We start from the raw sequence: 15,773 nt of genomic DNA, 5'->3' as shown, positions 1-15,773 counted from the left end.
TTAAAATCCAAATGCTGCACATCCTAGTACAATTAACAAATTATTCAGTATTGTTCATGCATAACGATAAGCAGCTAGTCATAGTGACTTCGGTGTAAAAAAAAAAGCAGCATTAAGATTTGCTGCAAATCTAATATCCCTTTTTCTTAACAGTACACATTTATCATTGATAATAAGTTTCTAAGTCTCTTTTTTGGTCTAATAATGTTTCTCTCCACAAAAATAACAGATGGTAAAAATGCTCTCAGCAGTAACAGATTGTGCGCCGCGATTTTAATATGTGTGCAAATCCAGTCTCTCCCTTTTCTTATGTCCCTGTGTGTCTGTAAAACATGCACCAGTCCCAAATATCAGCATTTGTTTGTTTGTTTTTTTTCCGTTCCCAATACGAATCCAGTTTGACTATCTTTGCAGTGAACTGAAGCATAGAACCGGTACCTGAGTCTCCAAAGTGCATATCCTGTTAGTGGTGGCAAGAACGTTGGAACAATTTACATAAGATGAAATCTTAAATTGTTTGGAAGATGGACAACACTTGTGGGTTTTTGTAATGTTTATTATATTTTTATATTATTATATAAAAGTATATTATATTGTAGCTGCCAAAAAAATGCTGTTTAAAAAAGAAATTCTAAACTTTTATTAAAAATAATGTCCTTCCAGATTAAGTGAATCTCTGTGCTGTGGAGTGAACAAATGTAGCAGTCAATAATAACATAGAAGTCAGTAATTAAGTCATTATGAACACATCAAAATGCTATGCTCTTTACAGATTAAATCTAACATCTTTTCATCTTCTTCATAATTAACATTATTGAAATGCATATAAAACAAGCTAATGCATATACTGTCATATACCCCCCCACCCCCTCCATTCTCCCAGTGGGCTGTGAAATGTTGTTTGAGGACCTCTCATCCTTAGAAGTTCTCTGCGCCAACCCATTAGCAGCAAGGTGAAAGAGCATCTGTTTGTTATGATGTCTCTAAGCACTTCTGTGTGGGTTTGGTAAAAACGAGAACAAGGAGCCATGGTCCCCGCAATATCACTGCGGTGGAATAATGCAGTTGCATTAACCATGCGGCACAGGGGTGGTAATGGGTTTGTGTGCCTAAGATTCAGTCATTTTCTCACCTCTGTCAAGATTTTATGCCTGTACTCCGCTCACCCCAATTTTGAGCTGAGTTGCAGGGGAGATTCTGGTGCCGTCCATCCATCTTGAAACTGCCTGTCATGGTTAGGCTTTCAAGGGGCACAGAGCCTGTTCCAGGCAGCATGGACAACAAGGCAAGGGGTCTCCCTGGACAGGAGGTCAGCTCTACACAGGAGACACACTATGGGTAATTTGGAGACACCGCTTAACCTAACTGCTTGTCCTTGGACTTGAGGTGGAACCCGGAGAAACGAGGAGGAACCCTTGTGAGATCGAGAGAACATGCAAACTTCACTCACACAAAAAATATGTATTTGAATGCCTGTGAGGTAATAGAGCTACCCACTCAGACACCATGCCATCCAGTGTAAATTACTTGCTAAAATGTCTTTATTTTTGGAAAAAGTGAGAATGCAGTATAAATTAACTTCCTGTAGCTGACACTGCCCTTTGCAAACCACTGACACATAAAGAGGGGTAAATATAGGTGGTACAAAAATATATATACAGTAAAAAAGTTTCTGTACACTCTTTTGCACTTGGGTAGAAATGCTTTACCGGTCAAGAGTGATGGTACTTAACCAGCTAGTTATAACTTACTTTCACCTAGGTTATAATTGAGCAAAGGAAAACTGTGGCTGATATTATATCTACCTGTTATGATATTTGCAAAGTCACATTTTCTCAATGCATGTTATCGGGACGGCTGGACATGCATTCCCGCGACTGCACCTTTTGGGTTCTCCTAATGCGGATTTTCCCCAGTACATGTCGCCAGTCAGCAGTGGGCAACGTGATTGGTGCTCCTCTTGCAGTCGTTAGCTGTGGCGTTCGGTGGCCTGACCATGCACGGGGCACTCAAGCATTGCACTTGTCTGCAGCTCACTGCTGAGTCTGCTTCTCTGCAGCAGTTTCGGCTGTGCTGTGAAATTTATAAATAAAATAAATTTGCAATGCGCTACAAGAAGGTCGTCGCTCCGTTCAACGGAAGGTAGCTTTGTTATACACCAACGTTTCCTCTTATCACCTGCTGTCCTGATGTGAAACTCTTTCTCTTTTTTTCTAAACCCATTTTCACCTGCAATGCATCAAAGATGGACGCGCCCCCGAATGCCTGATTAGATAACGCTTTGAGGACCAGTGTGGGATCTGCCCTCACAACCTGAAGGCTAAGTAGCCAGAACGCTATGAACAACAACAGCGATACAAAAAAAAAACACAAACAAACAGTTGTAGCCCAAGCTAATTCATCCGTTGGTGGTGTTACGATGGCCGGGCCGAGTCATGGCTGGCGCGGCGTCGCTCTGAGTCACCGAACCTCCCGCCGCTAAGGCCCGCGGCGTCAGTGCCAGAGATCCAGCAGCTTGCTGTTGCCCAGACAAGAGTGGCGAATTAGCGGCGCATTGTGATGCACTGTGGGCCGCAACCAGTCCCGGGGAAAAAAATAAACTAGAAAAAGCCTACAACTCTTATCACCCCCGGCTATGAAGTGTGACATATTGAATTTCCTCCCCCTTGAACAAGGGGTTTGGATGTCAATGTTTTGTTTTCAGATTGTTGTTTTTTTGTCTTTTTAGCCTCTGCGTCAGGTTTTATTGTGGGTTTGCTTTATGCTTATGGGCCCTCTGTTTAGACACAGCGGCACCGAATAAATGCAGGATGCAGTGCAGAGAATGAATGCCGGGTAACGTAACTGTTATCACTGACAGCAGGGTTGCAGTGATGTGTAGTCCAGTGCTTGGTGGAAGTGCCCTCCCCCCCCCCACCCCAACACCCACCTCTTCATTTCTTCTCCCTCTCTCCACAGAGCAGATTCAGTGTTGCAGAGCGAGGCGTTAGACTGCACAGCACATTGCCAGTGTGCCCCGACCCTGGTGGGAAAAGACTGCCCTCTGCTGGGGTGAGAGATAACTTCCCCAGCTTGTTGCAGCCGTAGCAGGGCCACTGGGAGCCTAATCCGTTCTGCCCCAGTGGCCCGGCAGCAGTGGGATGGCCTGTATCAGTCACTAATTGACTCTCCCAGCAGTGTTGCCTCTGGTCCCCCACCGGAGACTCAATCCAACACGATTCCAGAATGGAATCACACCAATACGACAATAGATTGCTATTGATCTGAGTCATGAAAGCCGGCACCACTGACCTCACTTAGCTTTTTAAACCCTATTGTTGTTCACGTTGGGTTTGCTTTAGGTATTTTTTTAACGGTCCTGAATGCATCATTCATGTCAGCTGCTGTGATTTTTTACCTTATTCAGTTTATGACTTTCTCCATCTGATTTTTGTTTTTTTTCCCCCAATCAAAATGTCAGATGACTACCGTAGTGAATGCATCATATTCTCAGTTAATGTAACTCAGAGACCAACAAGTCTGAATGCAATAGCGACATCTCTCTTATGGCTCCTTTAGATTTACCTTTATGCTAAGAATACAACAGTTACTGTTTCCCTCTCTGCTAATGATGCACGTTTCGTCTGAAATGACATGGGGCGAGAGAGAGAAAAAAAAACGAGATAATCATGCACCCAAATCTCGAGTTGGAGGTACAAGACCAACCTGAATGTTTTTTTAAAAAATAATATTGTGTCAAATATCACTTTTAATGAGGTCAGGGAAAAAGGAAAGGAAATCTGTCAGGCTGGTGCCTAGACTGCTGCAGCCGCCTAGCTAGCAAACCTTCAATTATAGATGCCCTCTTTAAAACTAAGGTATGTAGAGGCACCACTAGTTTGCTCCATAACAGGCTTCTCAAAGTTAGGTCCTGAACCTCTATAGGGCTTGATGTTACCTTCCAATCAGCGACTGATTTGATTGTGGCAGCCCAGCCAGCCAGATGGGGTTTAGCCACTAATCGGTTACTTACAGTAACCAGGTCACGGCTGTCACCAGGAGACACCACTTTCCTCAAAGATGTGAGGTCAGAACTTCTCTTCCAAACTGTAGGAAATCTAAATATAAGGGGACTTCTGGATGCCTAGAAACCTGAGTATACTCTGTGTGCAGAACCACTCGTGCCAGAAAGCTTACAGGGGGAAAAAAAAAGGTTGCTTTGTGAGTTCTGATGAAGGAAACCTTTAGATGCTTCAGTCTGTATGTTAAAAACAAAAAATAGCATCATAAACAGCATAACTGAAACATGGGGAAATATAGTTGCAAATTACCCCAAGGAATTGTAAATTTAGTCAGGGATGGATGATTTATATGGCTAATCTTATTGAAAATGGTAACCATATAGCCAAGAATGTATGCTAATTACTCTACAAGTACAATAGACTGTTGTACTTTTTGTGCAAAGTCTGTATTGAATTGTATTATATTTATTATATGTAAAATATATTGCTTTTTTAAGCAAGCAGTGTCGTGTTTATTTGAATTCTTAAGTATGCCACTGGATAATGAAATATTTTCAAAACGGTTCATTTTTTAATTTTTTAATTTACTTACACAATGGTGTCTTTTTTCAGCAGATTAAACACCAGCCTCCATCTCCTAAAAATGCAGCAGTTGTGCCAGACAGGGGCTAATCCAGAGAAAGTCGCTGGCACATTGACTGTGGCTTTCGTTAGAATTTCATCGCATCTAACGTACAACGAAATCTCAAGTAGAGTGTCTGGCACATTTAATAATGCCATGTCGCAGGCCTGAGTATTTTCCTCTGATCCTCATTGTGCAGCTGGCACAATGCAGGCACATGAAATGGCGAAGTAATTCCATTTTCCAAATAGTCATTTTTTTTATCCTAATTACTTGGAAGTGGTTTTTGAATGAATCTCTTATCTCCTAAGATTCAGCTCCTGGATCTGAATAGACTGTGTATTGTTGATGCGCTCCATTTTTAATTACAATACAGATTGCATTGATATTTCAGGCTACACGTCCACAGTCTTGTATCAAGTGAGGGGCCGTTGACAAAAGAACGTTCCTGATCCTGCGAGATCCGGAGACAGGAATTGTGCAGTCTCACCAAAAAATTTATAAACTCTTATCTTTTTGAGAGCGTCTGTAGAATTTATCAAAATGAGCATATCACTGTAGGCTCATTATAGTAAATAAATACTTATTAAACAAAATAAAAACTAAATTTCCATTATGCATCTTCTATTTGCTAAACGATGCTGAAGATGCTAAACTTGGAAATACTGAGAACCTCACAATAAAGCCCCACAAAAACTCATCGAAATATTCCTTTTGTATCTTCGTACATTTTTAGTTTGTAGCATTTTTGAGCTCATAGCAGGAGACAACATTTATTTGGAGAGAACAAAAAGAAATGGCAAAAAAAAAAATAAAACAGACAAAAGCAAATAAGCCTGGTTCCTCTACCTGTGTGCTTTGAGGACGCAGCTCCATTTAGGATTATTTTGAAATCGTTTGAAGACGTGCAGTGGCACTGTAGCATTAAGGCATCTAATTATATGCTCAAGGAAACCAGAAGATTTTCCATGGCTGTTATCAGATGTTGCGGCGAGCAGCGGCACAGCGAGGTAACTCGCAGCCCTGTTACGCTCACCCCGCCACCTATCTTTTCATCTCCGTTTGCCATGTTCAGTTAAAAGTGGCTCCTTTGCTGCTTCCTCTCCCCTTGCTAAATATAACCTCACTCCGGTGCTGTTGTCTTGCTTTCTCATCTGCAGTCTGCGTGCAGCTTGTATTGTTGCACTCTTAATTCACATATACTTTTTTGTCTTCTTGAGACTTGCATGTTGTTTTTTTTTCTAAGCCTCCTGCACTCTGCGACTTGGTAGAACCTTTAAAGGCCGCCAAAGCGTGATGTTTGAAACACGGCAAGAAGTGTTTTCTGTAACAGATCGAGATTTATCTTTCTTACATTCATAAGGCTGCGTGTTGCTTTTCAGAACTTTTAATCGGTAGCTAAAATCTAAAAATAAGTAAAACTCCTTCAAAATGTTTTTACTTTACATTATAACAATGTACCATTTCTTGGGGGTTTGACCATGAGTATAATCGTGGAATCAGAAATCATGTTTAAAGAAATATTTTTTTTGTATATTACTATCATACATGTAACTGAGGACATGTTTTGAAAGAAGAAAGATGTGTTTGTTTTGTATACGACTGTTCAAGCTGCTTTTCATAATGGGGGCAATTTGACTTAAAGATGTGACTTTGCAGCTATTATATGAACGAGACGTGACCCGCTGAAGCGGAAAGATTCTATCGTGCGCTAAACTTTTGACCCGCCGGGGCCGTGTGAATGGAAATCACCACCGCATGTCATTCTGCCAGCCTTGGGTCCTCCCGTTTCACCCCCCATCGTCTCGACTCCGGAGAATTGCGTAAGAATATACCAGCGGAGACACGGTGGAGTGAGAGAGGGGATGACCTGGGCGTTCCGAGGTGTGCATGTATGCAGTTAGACGTACTGTACCTTCACAGATATGCCTGCCCGTGTTTCTGCGTACGGGGAAATAGATAAACAGATGTATGATTCTGGATGGGTGAGTAGATGTGTGACACGGACTCCAGGTGGCAGGAGACATTTCTCTTGAGTTCGTAAAACTTTGCGAGTTCTCCACAGAAGCCGGAGTTAATTAAATTCTCCCTGTTGGGGATTGTCTGATAAGTTTCACAGCTCCGCTTCGCATTATTGAGACTTGTACTCTAACAGCTGTGTTTGAAATACCCAGCACTGCCCGGGGGGGGGGGGGGGGGGGGGTATGATGACAGGGTGAAAAGAGAAACAGGGGATGGTGCTCTAACAAGACTCATGGCACTAATGGACATGTAAAGAGGCAGTGTGTCATTCAGCCTTATTTTTGACAACTGAGCAGCTGGATTCTATATCCGAAATATGTGAAAGTGCACAGCCCAGATTGCCTGGAGTGTGTGCTGTGTGTGTGTGTGTGTGAGGTATGTGTGTGTGATGTATGTGTGATATGTGTGTGTGATGTATGTGTGATATGTGTGTGTGATGTATGTGTGTGTGATGTGTGTGTGATGTGTGTGTGTGATGTGTGTGTGGTATGTGTGTGTGCTGTGTGCTGTGTGTGTGTGTGCTGTGTATATGTGTGATGTGTGTGTGGTATGTGGCTACTTGCTTATTACTCTGTGCCCATGATCAAGTCACCGGCTCAAATCCTGTGGTCAAGAACATGACTTTACCATAAGGCTCTTTATGAAAAGGGGGGGGGGGGGGGCTTCTTGCAGTGCATTTTTCATTTGTTCCACTGCCTACCAAATCTAATAACATAATAAGCTCAGTACCCCAGTAAGCCAATCTTACCTGGACCTTGAGTGAAGAGAAGCTACTGTTACTGGTCTTGCATGCACAGATTTGCATTGATGCTTGAATACACCAACATGTAAGGTACTGACAGAGCAATGGTATGGAAGTGCTTTTTGTTGCTGTGAAACGTGAATGTGTCTGCATAGACTCGCCTAAATGTTTCAGGTACTGTAGCTTAAATCTTAATCGTCCAGTACATAGTGTATTCAGTGACTTATGTAGAACTTTGACTATCTATTTCAAATAAGAAAAAATCTTCATACTGGTTGGCACAGTGGTTCAGGGAAGTACAGGGGGTTTGAAATCCACGCTTGCTCTACATGTGTGGAGTTTGCATGTTTACCCCGTGTTGCACAGACATCCTGCAGTACACTTAGGCAAAATGGCGTCCCTAAACTGTCCTCGGCTTTGTGACCTGCATTGAGCTGCCACCCCATCCAAGGAGCTCCGGCAGCGATCCGTGTGCTTCTGTAAAGCGGACAGAGAGACGCCAGCAGCAACAGGAAATGTTTCTCCAAGTCTGCTTGCCAGGTAGATCTGAGCAGCTGATTTTGTATGGAAGTGAGGATCAGACATGCTCTTTGCCAGGATGTCGTAGTGGCACAGATGGTGGGAATGGCGAACGGCTAAAGTTTCTGTCAGTGATAAGAAACCCCATGCAACGAGTGTCACATGATTATGCAGTTTTGCAATCTTAATTAATTATCTGTAAATATGGCCAATATAACCAAGTCACACTCAGTTAACCAAGTAATTTCACATTTAGTCCAGCTATCAACGGCTTCATCCATATTCATATTTGATATAACAATTCAACTGTCCAATAATTTTGTGTATCGTCACTATGTAAAATAATTAAACCGCCTACTGAGATGATTCCAAGCTGAGGTCTAAACCCAGACTGTTGACACAATCCTTTTCCTAAAACAAAAAGAAAAGATGTGTAGTTTGCTCCATGTAAACTACAGATGGAAAGTCTCTATTTACTCATGTTCCCAAATGAAAACAAAACGGCATAATTACCTTGTATGCTGATAAATCCTTTTCTTTACCCGCCTAGCTTTTAGTTAGCAATGCAATGCGCTTATCGAACCTGAATGTTGTCAGAAAAAACATATGGGTCCTTTTCAAAAGCACAAAATTTAAGACAGATACTGCAGTGAAATGATTTGCAAACATTACCAGTAGTCTCTTGAAAAGCAGGCTTTAATTTAAGCATTACGGCAAAATAAAGAAAGCCAAATGTCTTTTGGCTTTTCCTGAAAATTATTTAAGGGAAAAAAAAAACACTTTGTAAGTGGTTTTGAAAGTTCCACAATATATTTATTCAAGTCCTATAAATATTGCATGAGTCCTAGATTTACTTAGCTGTTAGTGCTATTTGCACTATGCTAGTGTATTATTTTAGAACTATGCCATGTTTATCACGAACCATGACCCACTTCCAGTTAGCGCCTTTTATTCTCAGTAATCTGTGAAATCTCAAACTACTGTCCCAGCTGAACAATTACACTGCACAGCAGTCCAAATTGAGATGTTTGCAGTAAACAACGTGTGTAATTAACACTTAATGAACCCCTTTTCTGCAGCGAAGGGGCAATTAGATTCGTAATAAGGAATATTGCTTCAACATCAGTCAGGCACCAAGTGACAGTATCCTCATGCTGAAAACAGAGGATTTCACTCCTTACATGCAGACGGGGATGGATTCGGAATTAAATACGGGCCTCTGGAATTCCAGGGCAGTCTCGGATGAATGCCCAGGTTTCAGATGTTCCTGGTTGGAGCATTTCAAATCACAAGACACTTTTGAGAGAACTTGTAGAGGTGTTTAATTAAGCTCTGCTGAAAGGAACAGAGTAACTGCAGATAGCACAGAGAATCCCATGCAAACCAGGTAGAAAGAGAAGACAAATAAGATGCAGCATTGTCTGCTGAGATGACCTAGATCCCAGCTTTTTGTTTTTGGTGGAGCACCAATCCTTCCTTGGAGCTTTGATGGGGTTATAACTCATGTTTTCCACAAAGAGTTTTCAGATAATTGCTCTGGATATTAATTTGACACTCTGACAAAGAGCAGGTGGATCATGTTGACGAATGCTCAACCAGACTACTTGAGAATTTAGCTCGGGTGTCTTGGCTCAATCCTGAGCTGAACCATGTTCTTTGCACCTAGCAAACTCCAAGTAGTAAAAACGTTCCTTTATGGAAGTCATGGCAGAGGACACGGTACATAATGCCGTCCACCTTCCCATTAATGAGGAGGCGCTGCACGTCCTCTAAGAGTGCTATGGGTAACCAGATCAAGCAAATGTGGGAGTGCAACAGAGAGAGAGAGAGAGAGATTCATTTTGCTCTAAGAGTGCTATGGGTAACCAGATCGAGCAAATGAGGGAGTGCAGCAGAGAGAGAGAGAGAGAGATTCATTTTACTGTTTTGCTATTTGTAAATTATAAAGCCGCTCTCTGAAAAAAGCCTTTGTATGCCTCTCCCTGAGACTCTGCCCTTGGTAGCCAACCATTGTGCAGCACATGATATAATGTAGGCAGTTTTAATAGATTTAATGGAAACCGCAGGCAAGGTTCAGTGGCTTTTTATCAAGAGACCACTTTATGACAGGCTGACTATGAGGGGGTATCGCTTAAATAAATGAAATACTTGATATATTCTGAAAGCAGAGGTCACATTGAGCAACACAAAAGGCAAGTGTTGTCGAGAGAAAGAAGTGTCCTGTCAGTCAGTGAGTAGCAAGTATCCATCCCTGCTTCGATGTCTTTGCAGCTGTGCTGGAATGACATACGCTGGCTTTAAGAAAGCAAGCAGGTATTGCGCTTAGCATCATCAGGAACAATGAAATCCTGCCAGGCTAAACACAATGAAGTATATTTTGCGTAGTGAATTAGACTGGCACATTGCATGTGTTTTGAAGGGTAATTTCTACTCTGATAAGCGATCTTATTCTGTAGTCTTGCATATTGAAAAACCTGAAAATTGTGGAAATATAGAAATTATGTTTATGTTTCGAAAAATACAACATATGTTTAAAATATTGGTTAGTCTTCCTGGTATATAATTATACACAGTAGCAGTGCATTTGATGTACGCTGTGTTTTGTTTGTCTGAGTAACAACAGTTGCCTGTAAGTGAAGTATTTGTGGTCTTTGCCGTCCTAAACATGTAATAATCCCCCCCCTAATTTATGTAAAAAGTTAGAAATAGATGGTGCATCTGTCTTTCATACCATTTGTCTGATGTACAAAGAGAGAAAGTTTTCTTTCTAAAAGAAAGCGAAAATTATCAAAAATGAAAAGAATTATGAAAGTCATGATGGGCTGTTGATCTTCTGCCGCTCTTAATGAACATATAAAATTTCAATAGCTGTATATTAACCATATGCACATTCAGGGACAATAATATTAGGTACATCTAGCTTTTCCCAGGTGGGACCCCCGGTAACCTCCTAAACTGTCTCGAGGGTAGAAGAGTTTTACATTGAAAGAAGCAATTCTATACACCACTTTACTGAGCTGTTATTTTTGCACCTGTGTCCTGCCTGTAGTCCTTAAAAAGTCTGGTTATTCTCCTCTAACCTGCTTCATTAAGAGGGTGTTTTTGTCCACAGAGTTTCTTCTCCCTTCTGGATGTTCTTTCTTCATGGCACTATTCTCTGTAAACCCTAAACACTGCATTGTGTCAACATACAAGCAGTTTTTTGCTTTTTCTGTAGAGCTGAAAGTACCACATGTGGCACTAATAATCACACCATGTTGAAAATCAGCCGTTCCAATGGTGTGTCGAACAGCAGCCCAACCTCTCCACTCTTCCCGCTTGCTGTGTGTATTCAGCTGCATCCACATGACTCGCTGTCTGGAGGGGCAGCATTAGCCAGTCGCTGTACCTAATAAACTGGCCGCCGAGTGTAATAGCCGAACATATTAGCATTTAAAGAATGTGCTAAAAGAGGTAAGTCTCTCTGGCAGCAGTTTAACGTATTTTGAGAAGTGTGGCCGTGACCTATGACCGGTTTTGGAGAGAATCCGGAGGGAGATGGAAGTCAGCTGGCCATCCTGACGTGTCCGTTTTCATGACTCGTCACTGTTACTCATTCCAGGCACAGCAGCGGAAAAAATTAAGAGACCACAGCACAATTTTTTGTTTCACCCAGTTCTCAAATTCTGGGTCTGTGAATAATAAATATATATATATATATATATATATATATATATATATATATATATATATATATTGCAAACTGAAGCCTGGTTCTTTCCTGTTTCTCATTAATGAAAAGCTTCTTCTTTGCTTTATGGGACTTCAGTCCTGCTTCTAGGAGCCTGATACCAACTGTCCTAGCAGTGCACTTCACACCTGCACTTAATGCTTTCCATTCCTTTTGAAGGTTACTTGATGTCATCTTACAATTCATGAGAAACTGTCGGATAAGTTAACGGTCATCTCTGGCATTAGATAGTCGCTTCCGCCCTCTACCTGGCAGGTTTCTGGTCGTTCCCAGTGTCTCCTGCTTCACCCTATTCCTGTGAACTGCTGTGTTAGAAATTTTGAACCTGGAAGAGACCTGCTGCTCGGCGTCACCTTCTGCCAGCAGAATCACGATTAAACCAGGATTTAAAAATGCAGATTTGTATTAAAATATAGAGTGCTCTCTTAAGTTTTTCCACTGCTGTATGTATGAAATGGTGAACTCTCTTTTAACTTCCAGCAACTCAATACATAGTCCAGTCCAGATAGCAGTATAGAAGCCTACAGCTATTCCCTTTAATTCTGCTCTGTTCTTCGTCCTTGAAAATGGTTGGATCCTGTTCTTACTCTTTGTGCTTTATTGATCGTGTTCCTCTTCAGACCCCATTGCTGCCGAAATGGAAAAGTCCCCATTAAATGTGCTTCCATTTGCCATTGTGTTTCTCATCTCGTCAGAGCAATACAGGGCCGACAAAGTTTACCATTAATCCCGAAATGCTGGTAGACAAACTGCAGAAGCTGAACAGCCCTCAAGTTGCGGGAGTTGACTTTTGTTTTGATGGGTTTCATTTCAACTCTAAAGCATTTCTTGAATTGGGCTGCGGACTCGAGAATGTGGCTCTTACTGTTCCTGGCCAGTCGTTCATGTTTATCATTATGTGCCATCAACAGTCATGTTTGTAATGGCAGTAAAGTGGAGCAAGGCCTCTTTCACAATCCATATGGGCATTTCAGCATGTTAGACTCCATTAACATGCAGAACAACAGAGCTGGACACGTGAAAGTACTCTAAATCTCACATGGACATCTACAGAGATCACATGCAACAAAGCCTGCCCCCATTCTACCCAGGCAGCCTCTGTTTGGCTCTTCCTATGTGGTTGTGTAAATTTTCACTGATTATAAATTTTTCACCCAATTATGATTATCACTAATACAGAAAGAAACTTTTGTGTTGTCGCCTAGTCTGGTTATTTATTTTTTTGCATGCAGTCTATAGGCTACAAAACAGCAATATTGTTTTACATAAATCATAAATTACTCCTCAGATGATCTTCATAAATGTACCAAATTCATGTTAAATACTGTATTTCAATACAGCAATCACTATTGTTCAGAAAGAGTTATTGAGAACTATTATTTTACATGGAATTCTAGTACAGTTTTGAAAGAAGCACATTGTTTTTATCAGGAATTTGGGGATTGTACATAAATGTAGCTTTATTAGCTGAAAAGACGGAACTAAACCTTGTGATCTAGTCCACAACTCTTAACTTTCCTTTGTATTACTTTGTTTTTGTTTTTTTTATTCCTATTCTCTTTGGAAATTAATCAAATGATGGAATTTGTTTTCCGACACTTCAGAGTGACTGAATTTGTGTATTTTATTTTCTCCGCTTGCGTGGAACAAAGGGTCAGGCAGGCTTGCTGATGGTTCCCTCGAGGAGATGCTTCGCAAAGATGAGACAAAGTCGAAAAATGTGTGAAAGCGGATTATCGGAAACTGATGAGAATGCCGAAAAGCCGGCGTTCCTGGTGATGGCCCCGTTTCTTCTCGGGAGCGCATTGACAACTGACGTGCTCAAGAAAAGAGGAGATGTGCGCATGTGGAGAATCGATGAGGGCCCGTCATTAGTTAGCATGCTGACAACGCCGACAGGATTCCAGAGCCAGTCTACATTTTATGCTCCCGCGTTTTATGTGAATCAAAACAAAATTTTGCTGTTTTGGGATTCCTCTTTTAGTTACTATCCTCCGGGATCCAATAAAGTCCGCTGACCTAATGACGTATAATTAATACACAATACAGACAAATAAGTAAACCAAAAATATGAATTGCATTGCTTTAGTTGGTGACATCTTTCAGCAACACTTGCTTGGTCTGCTTTATAATTAGCCCACAGCCAGCTATTTGGTTCTCTAGTAGCCTCTGTCTGGGTGACCCTGATGGGGGGTTAATCTGAGTGTAAATTCCCTAAATAGACTTCTGCTGTCTCTGACCCCTACGAAGGTCCTCAGTTCCTGTGTGATTTATTTGGCAGTCTAGCTGTCTTTGTCACCTCCCTGCGCACAAGCATGGCACCCAACCTAAGTAGCTCTTCTGATGCCTTCTGTCCATAATCTTCCTGACCAGCCTAATTACTGTACATACTCTCAATGAACTGCAATTACTGACATCTAGAAAGTCAGTTGAGGTTTAAAGCTGATAATTAGATTTATGTTTTATAACCTCTTTGTGTTTAACTTCTTTATTTATAAGACTCTGATTAGAAGTTTCAGGGTGTAAGTCCCACAAACATCATTTTACTTCTGCTCCTGGCCTGAATTCTCGGCCTTAATGTAATCTGTGAATATCCCTGGGTAATTGTTTTTTTTTTAAGCAGCAAACAATATCAATAATCTCTTTACGTTTTATTTTATTATTATTTTTTTTTTTTTTTGCAGTTTGATGGTGATAACATGTACATGAATGAAAATAACCAGGATTTTCTCTCTCCTAATCAGGTGAGTGGGTCCATTTTCTGCTGTTTTAACCTACCGTTCCCCATATCACCACCTGATTTAAGAGTGTGATTCACCCCTCCCACAGCCCTTGTTCAGAAAATAGCTTTGCCACAGTGCATTTCTACAGCTTTTACTATTTGTGCTCTCATCGCTGCATGGCATTCCCTCATCTTCTGCTTTAGGTGCAATATGGTAATTAAAACCCCAGTTGTAAAATCCCTCCCCCGATGAGCTAACCTTAAAGGATTCTTTTTTCTCTTCTGCTGAATTTGAAAAGAAATTCATCATGTCTCTGACAACAAGTCCAGCCCTGTTGCCCGTGCATTTCCATCAACATGACTGCTGATATCGACCATACAAAAAAAGTCTAGAATCTTGCAAATACTAAACTAATGCACATATCTAGATGTTTCTGAGAATAATGATGTAATACTTTCCCTAAGAATCATCATGATCATCATTGTGATCAAAGTCTTGCATAGTTGTCCTTGTTGTTGTTTATGTTATGAGGAGGATATTTCTTAAAAGTGGTGCCCAAAGTGAGCTGAAGCGAAGGCAAAGGCAGAGACTTCTTCATGCACTTGCCCTGAGCAGTATCTAACGGTATCTAACCACTCCTGGCCATGTGTAGGAGTGCTGATCCTGTAACAAGTGAAATGCTCAAAGGATTGAATTTCAGAGTGACCTTGCTTTTAGGATTGATTGCTGTTCATTTTAACCCACATAGCCGGAGAATTGAATTCCATTTAAAAATACCTTTCACAAACTTATGACCCCTCCCCCCAAAGCCTTGTGAGTTTCAGAAAAATATCTAAATAATATGTTGGTATGCAGAATTCAAAGGGCACAGTGATCTTGATTGCTGGATGCAGGACCACTGCAGCGTGTTCTCCGAGCCAGCAGGGTTCACCAGCCGAGATGCAGCCGCATGGCTTTATGTGTGACTGAGTTTCATCCCTGCATTTGCCCAGCAAGATTACATGTTGCATGAAAGGGAAAATGGTAACTCTCCCTTGTCAATTGTCTTTCAGCATCTTGTACTTCCAATACATATCATATAGATATTACGATAAAAGGCAGTGTGAAATGAAATATATAATCTCTGCTCACAGCGTTCAGTATCAACGCTGAGAGAAAACACGCCGTTTCCATACAACTGAACTTAAGCCTCCATTTTGGCAGGTTTGCCATTACATAAAGAAAGGGAGAAAATGACTCACTCTGTCAACCGAAAACTAAATACATAAAAAAAAACGTGATTGCCTTTTCATAACGTTAGTCATGATTGTCAAGCTAGTTTATTACTGAACATGCACAGTTTGGTTGGTTATATCTGCATGTTCGGTTGCGCTGGTGCTGCTGTCCAGGGCTGCTCACAAATGCAGCGTAATTA

General features: G+C 41.2%; 1 protein-coding gene across 10 annotated transcripts in view; it reads left to right on the top strand.

The window, feature by feature from the left end:
• The window catches only part of tox2 (TOX high mobility group box family member 2), an 84,799-nt gene that overhangs the window by 31,661 nt on the left and 37,365 nt on the right, over nt 1–15,773 (top strand). For 4 of the 10 annotated variants that reach the window (XM_023836363.2, XM_023836369.2, XM_023836364.2 and 1 more), the window contains exon 2: nt 14,321–14,380. The exons of 1 other annotated variant lie outside the window; for it this stretch is intronic. In XM_023836363.2, the coding sequence (XP_023692131.1) occupies nt 14,321–14,380 (60 nt within the window). Of the gene's footprint in view, nt 1–2,958; nt 3,052–6,485; nt 6,508–6,533; nt 6,609–14,320; nt 14,381–15,773 lie in introns of those variants that run through there. 5 more of the 10 variants (XM_023836368.2, XM_023836362.2, XM_023836361.2 and 2 more) reach the window with 3 other exon arrangements.

This window comes from Paramormyrops kingsleyae, chromosome 8 (genome assembly GCF_048594095.1).
Source record: "Paramormyrops kingsleyae isolate MSU_618 chromosome 8, PKINGS_0.4, whole genome shotgun sequence".
Classification (NCBI taxonomy): domain Eukaryota; kingdom Metazoa; phylum Chordata; class Actinopteri; order Osteoglossiformes; family Mormyridae; genus Paramormyrops; species Paramormyrops kingsleyae.
The sequence above is the reverse complement of the archived record's forward strand: the minus strand, read 5'-3'. Positions and strand labels throughout refer to the sequence as shown.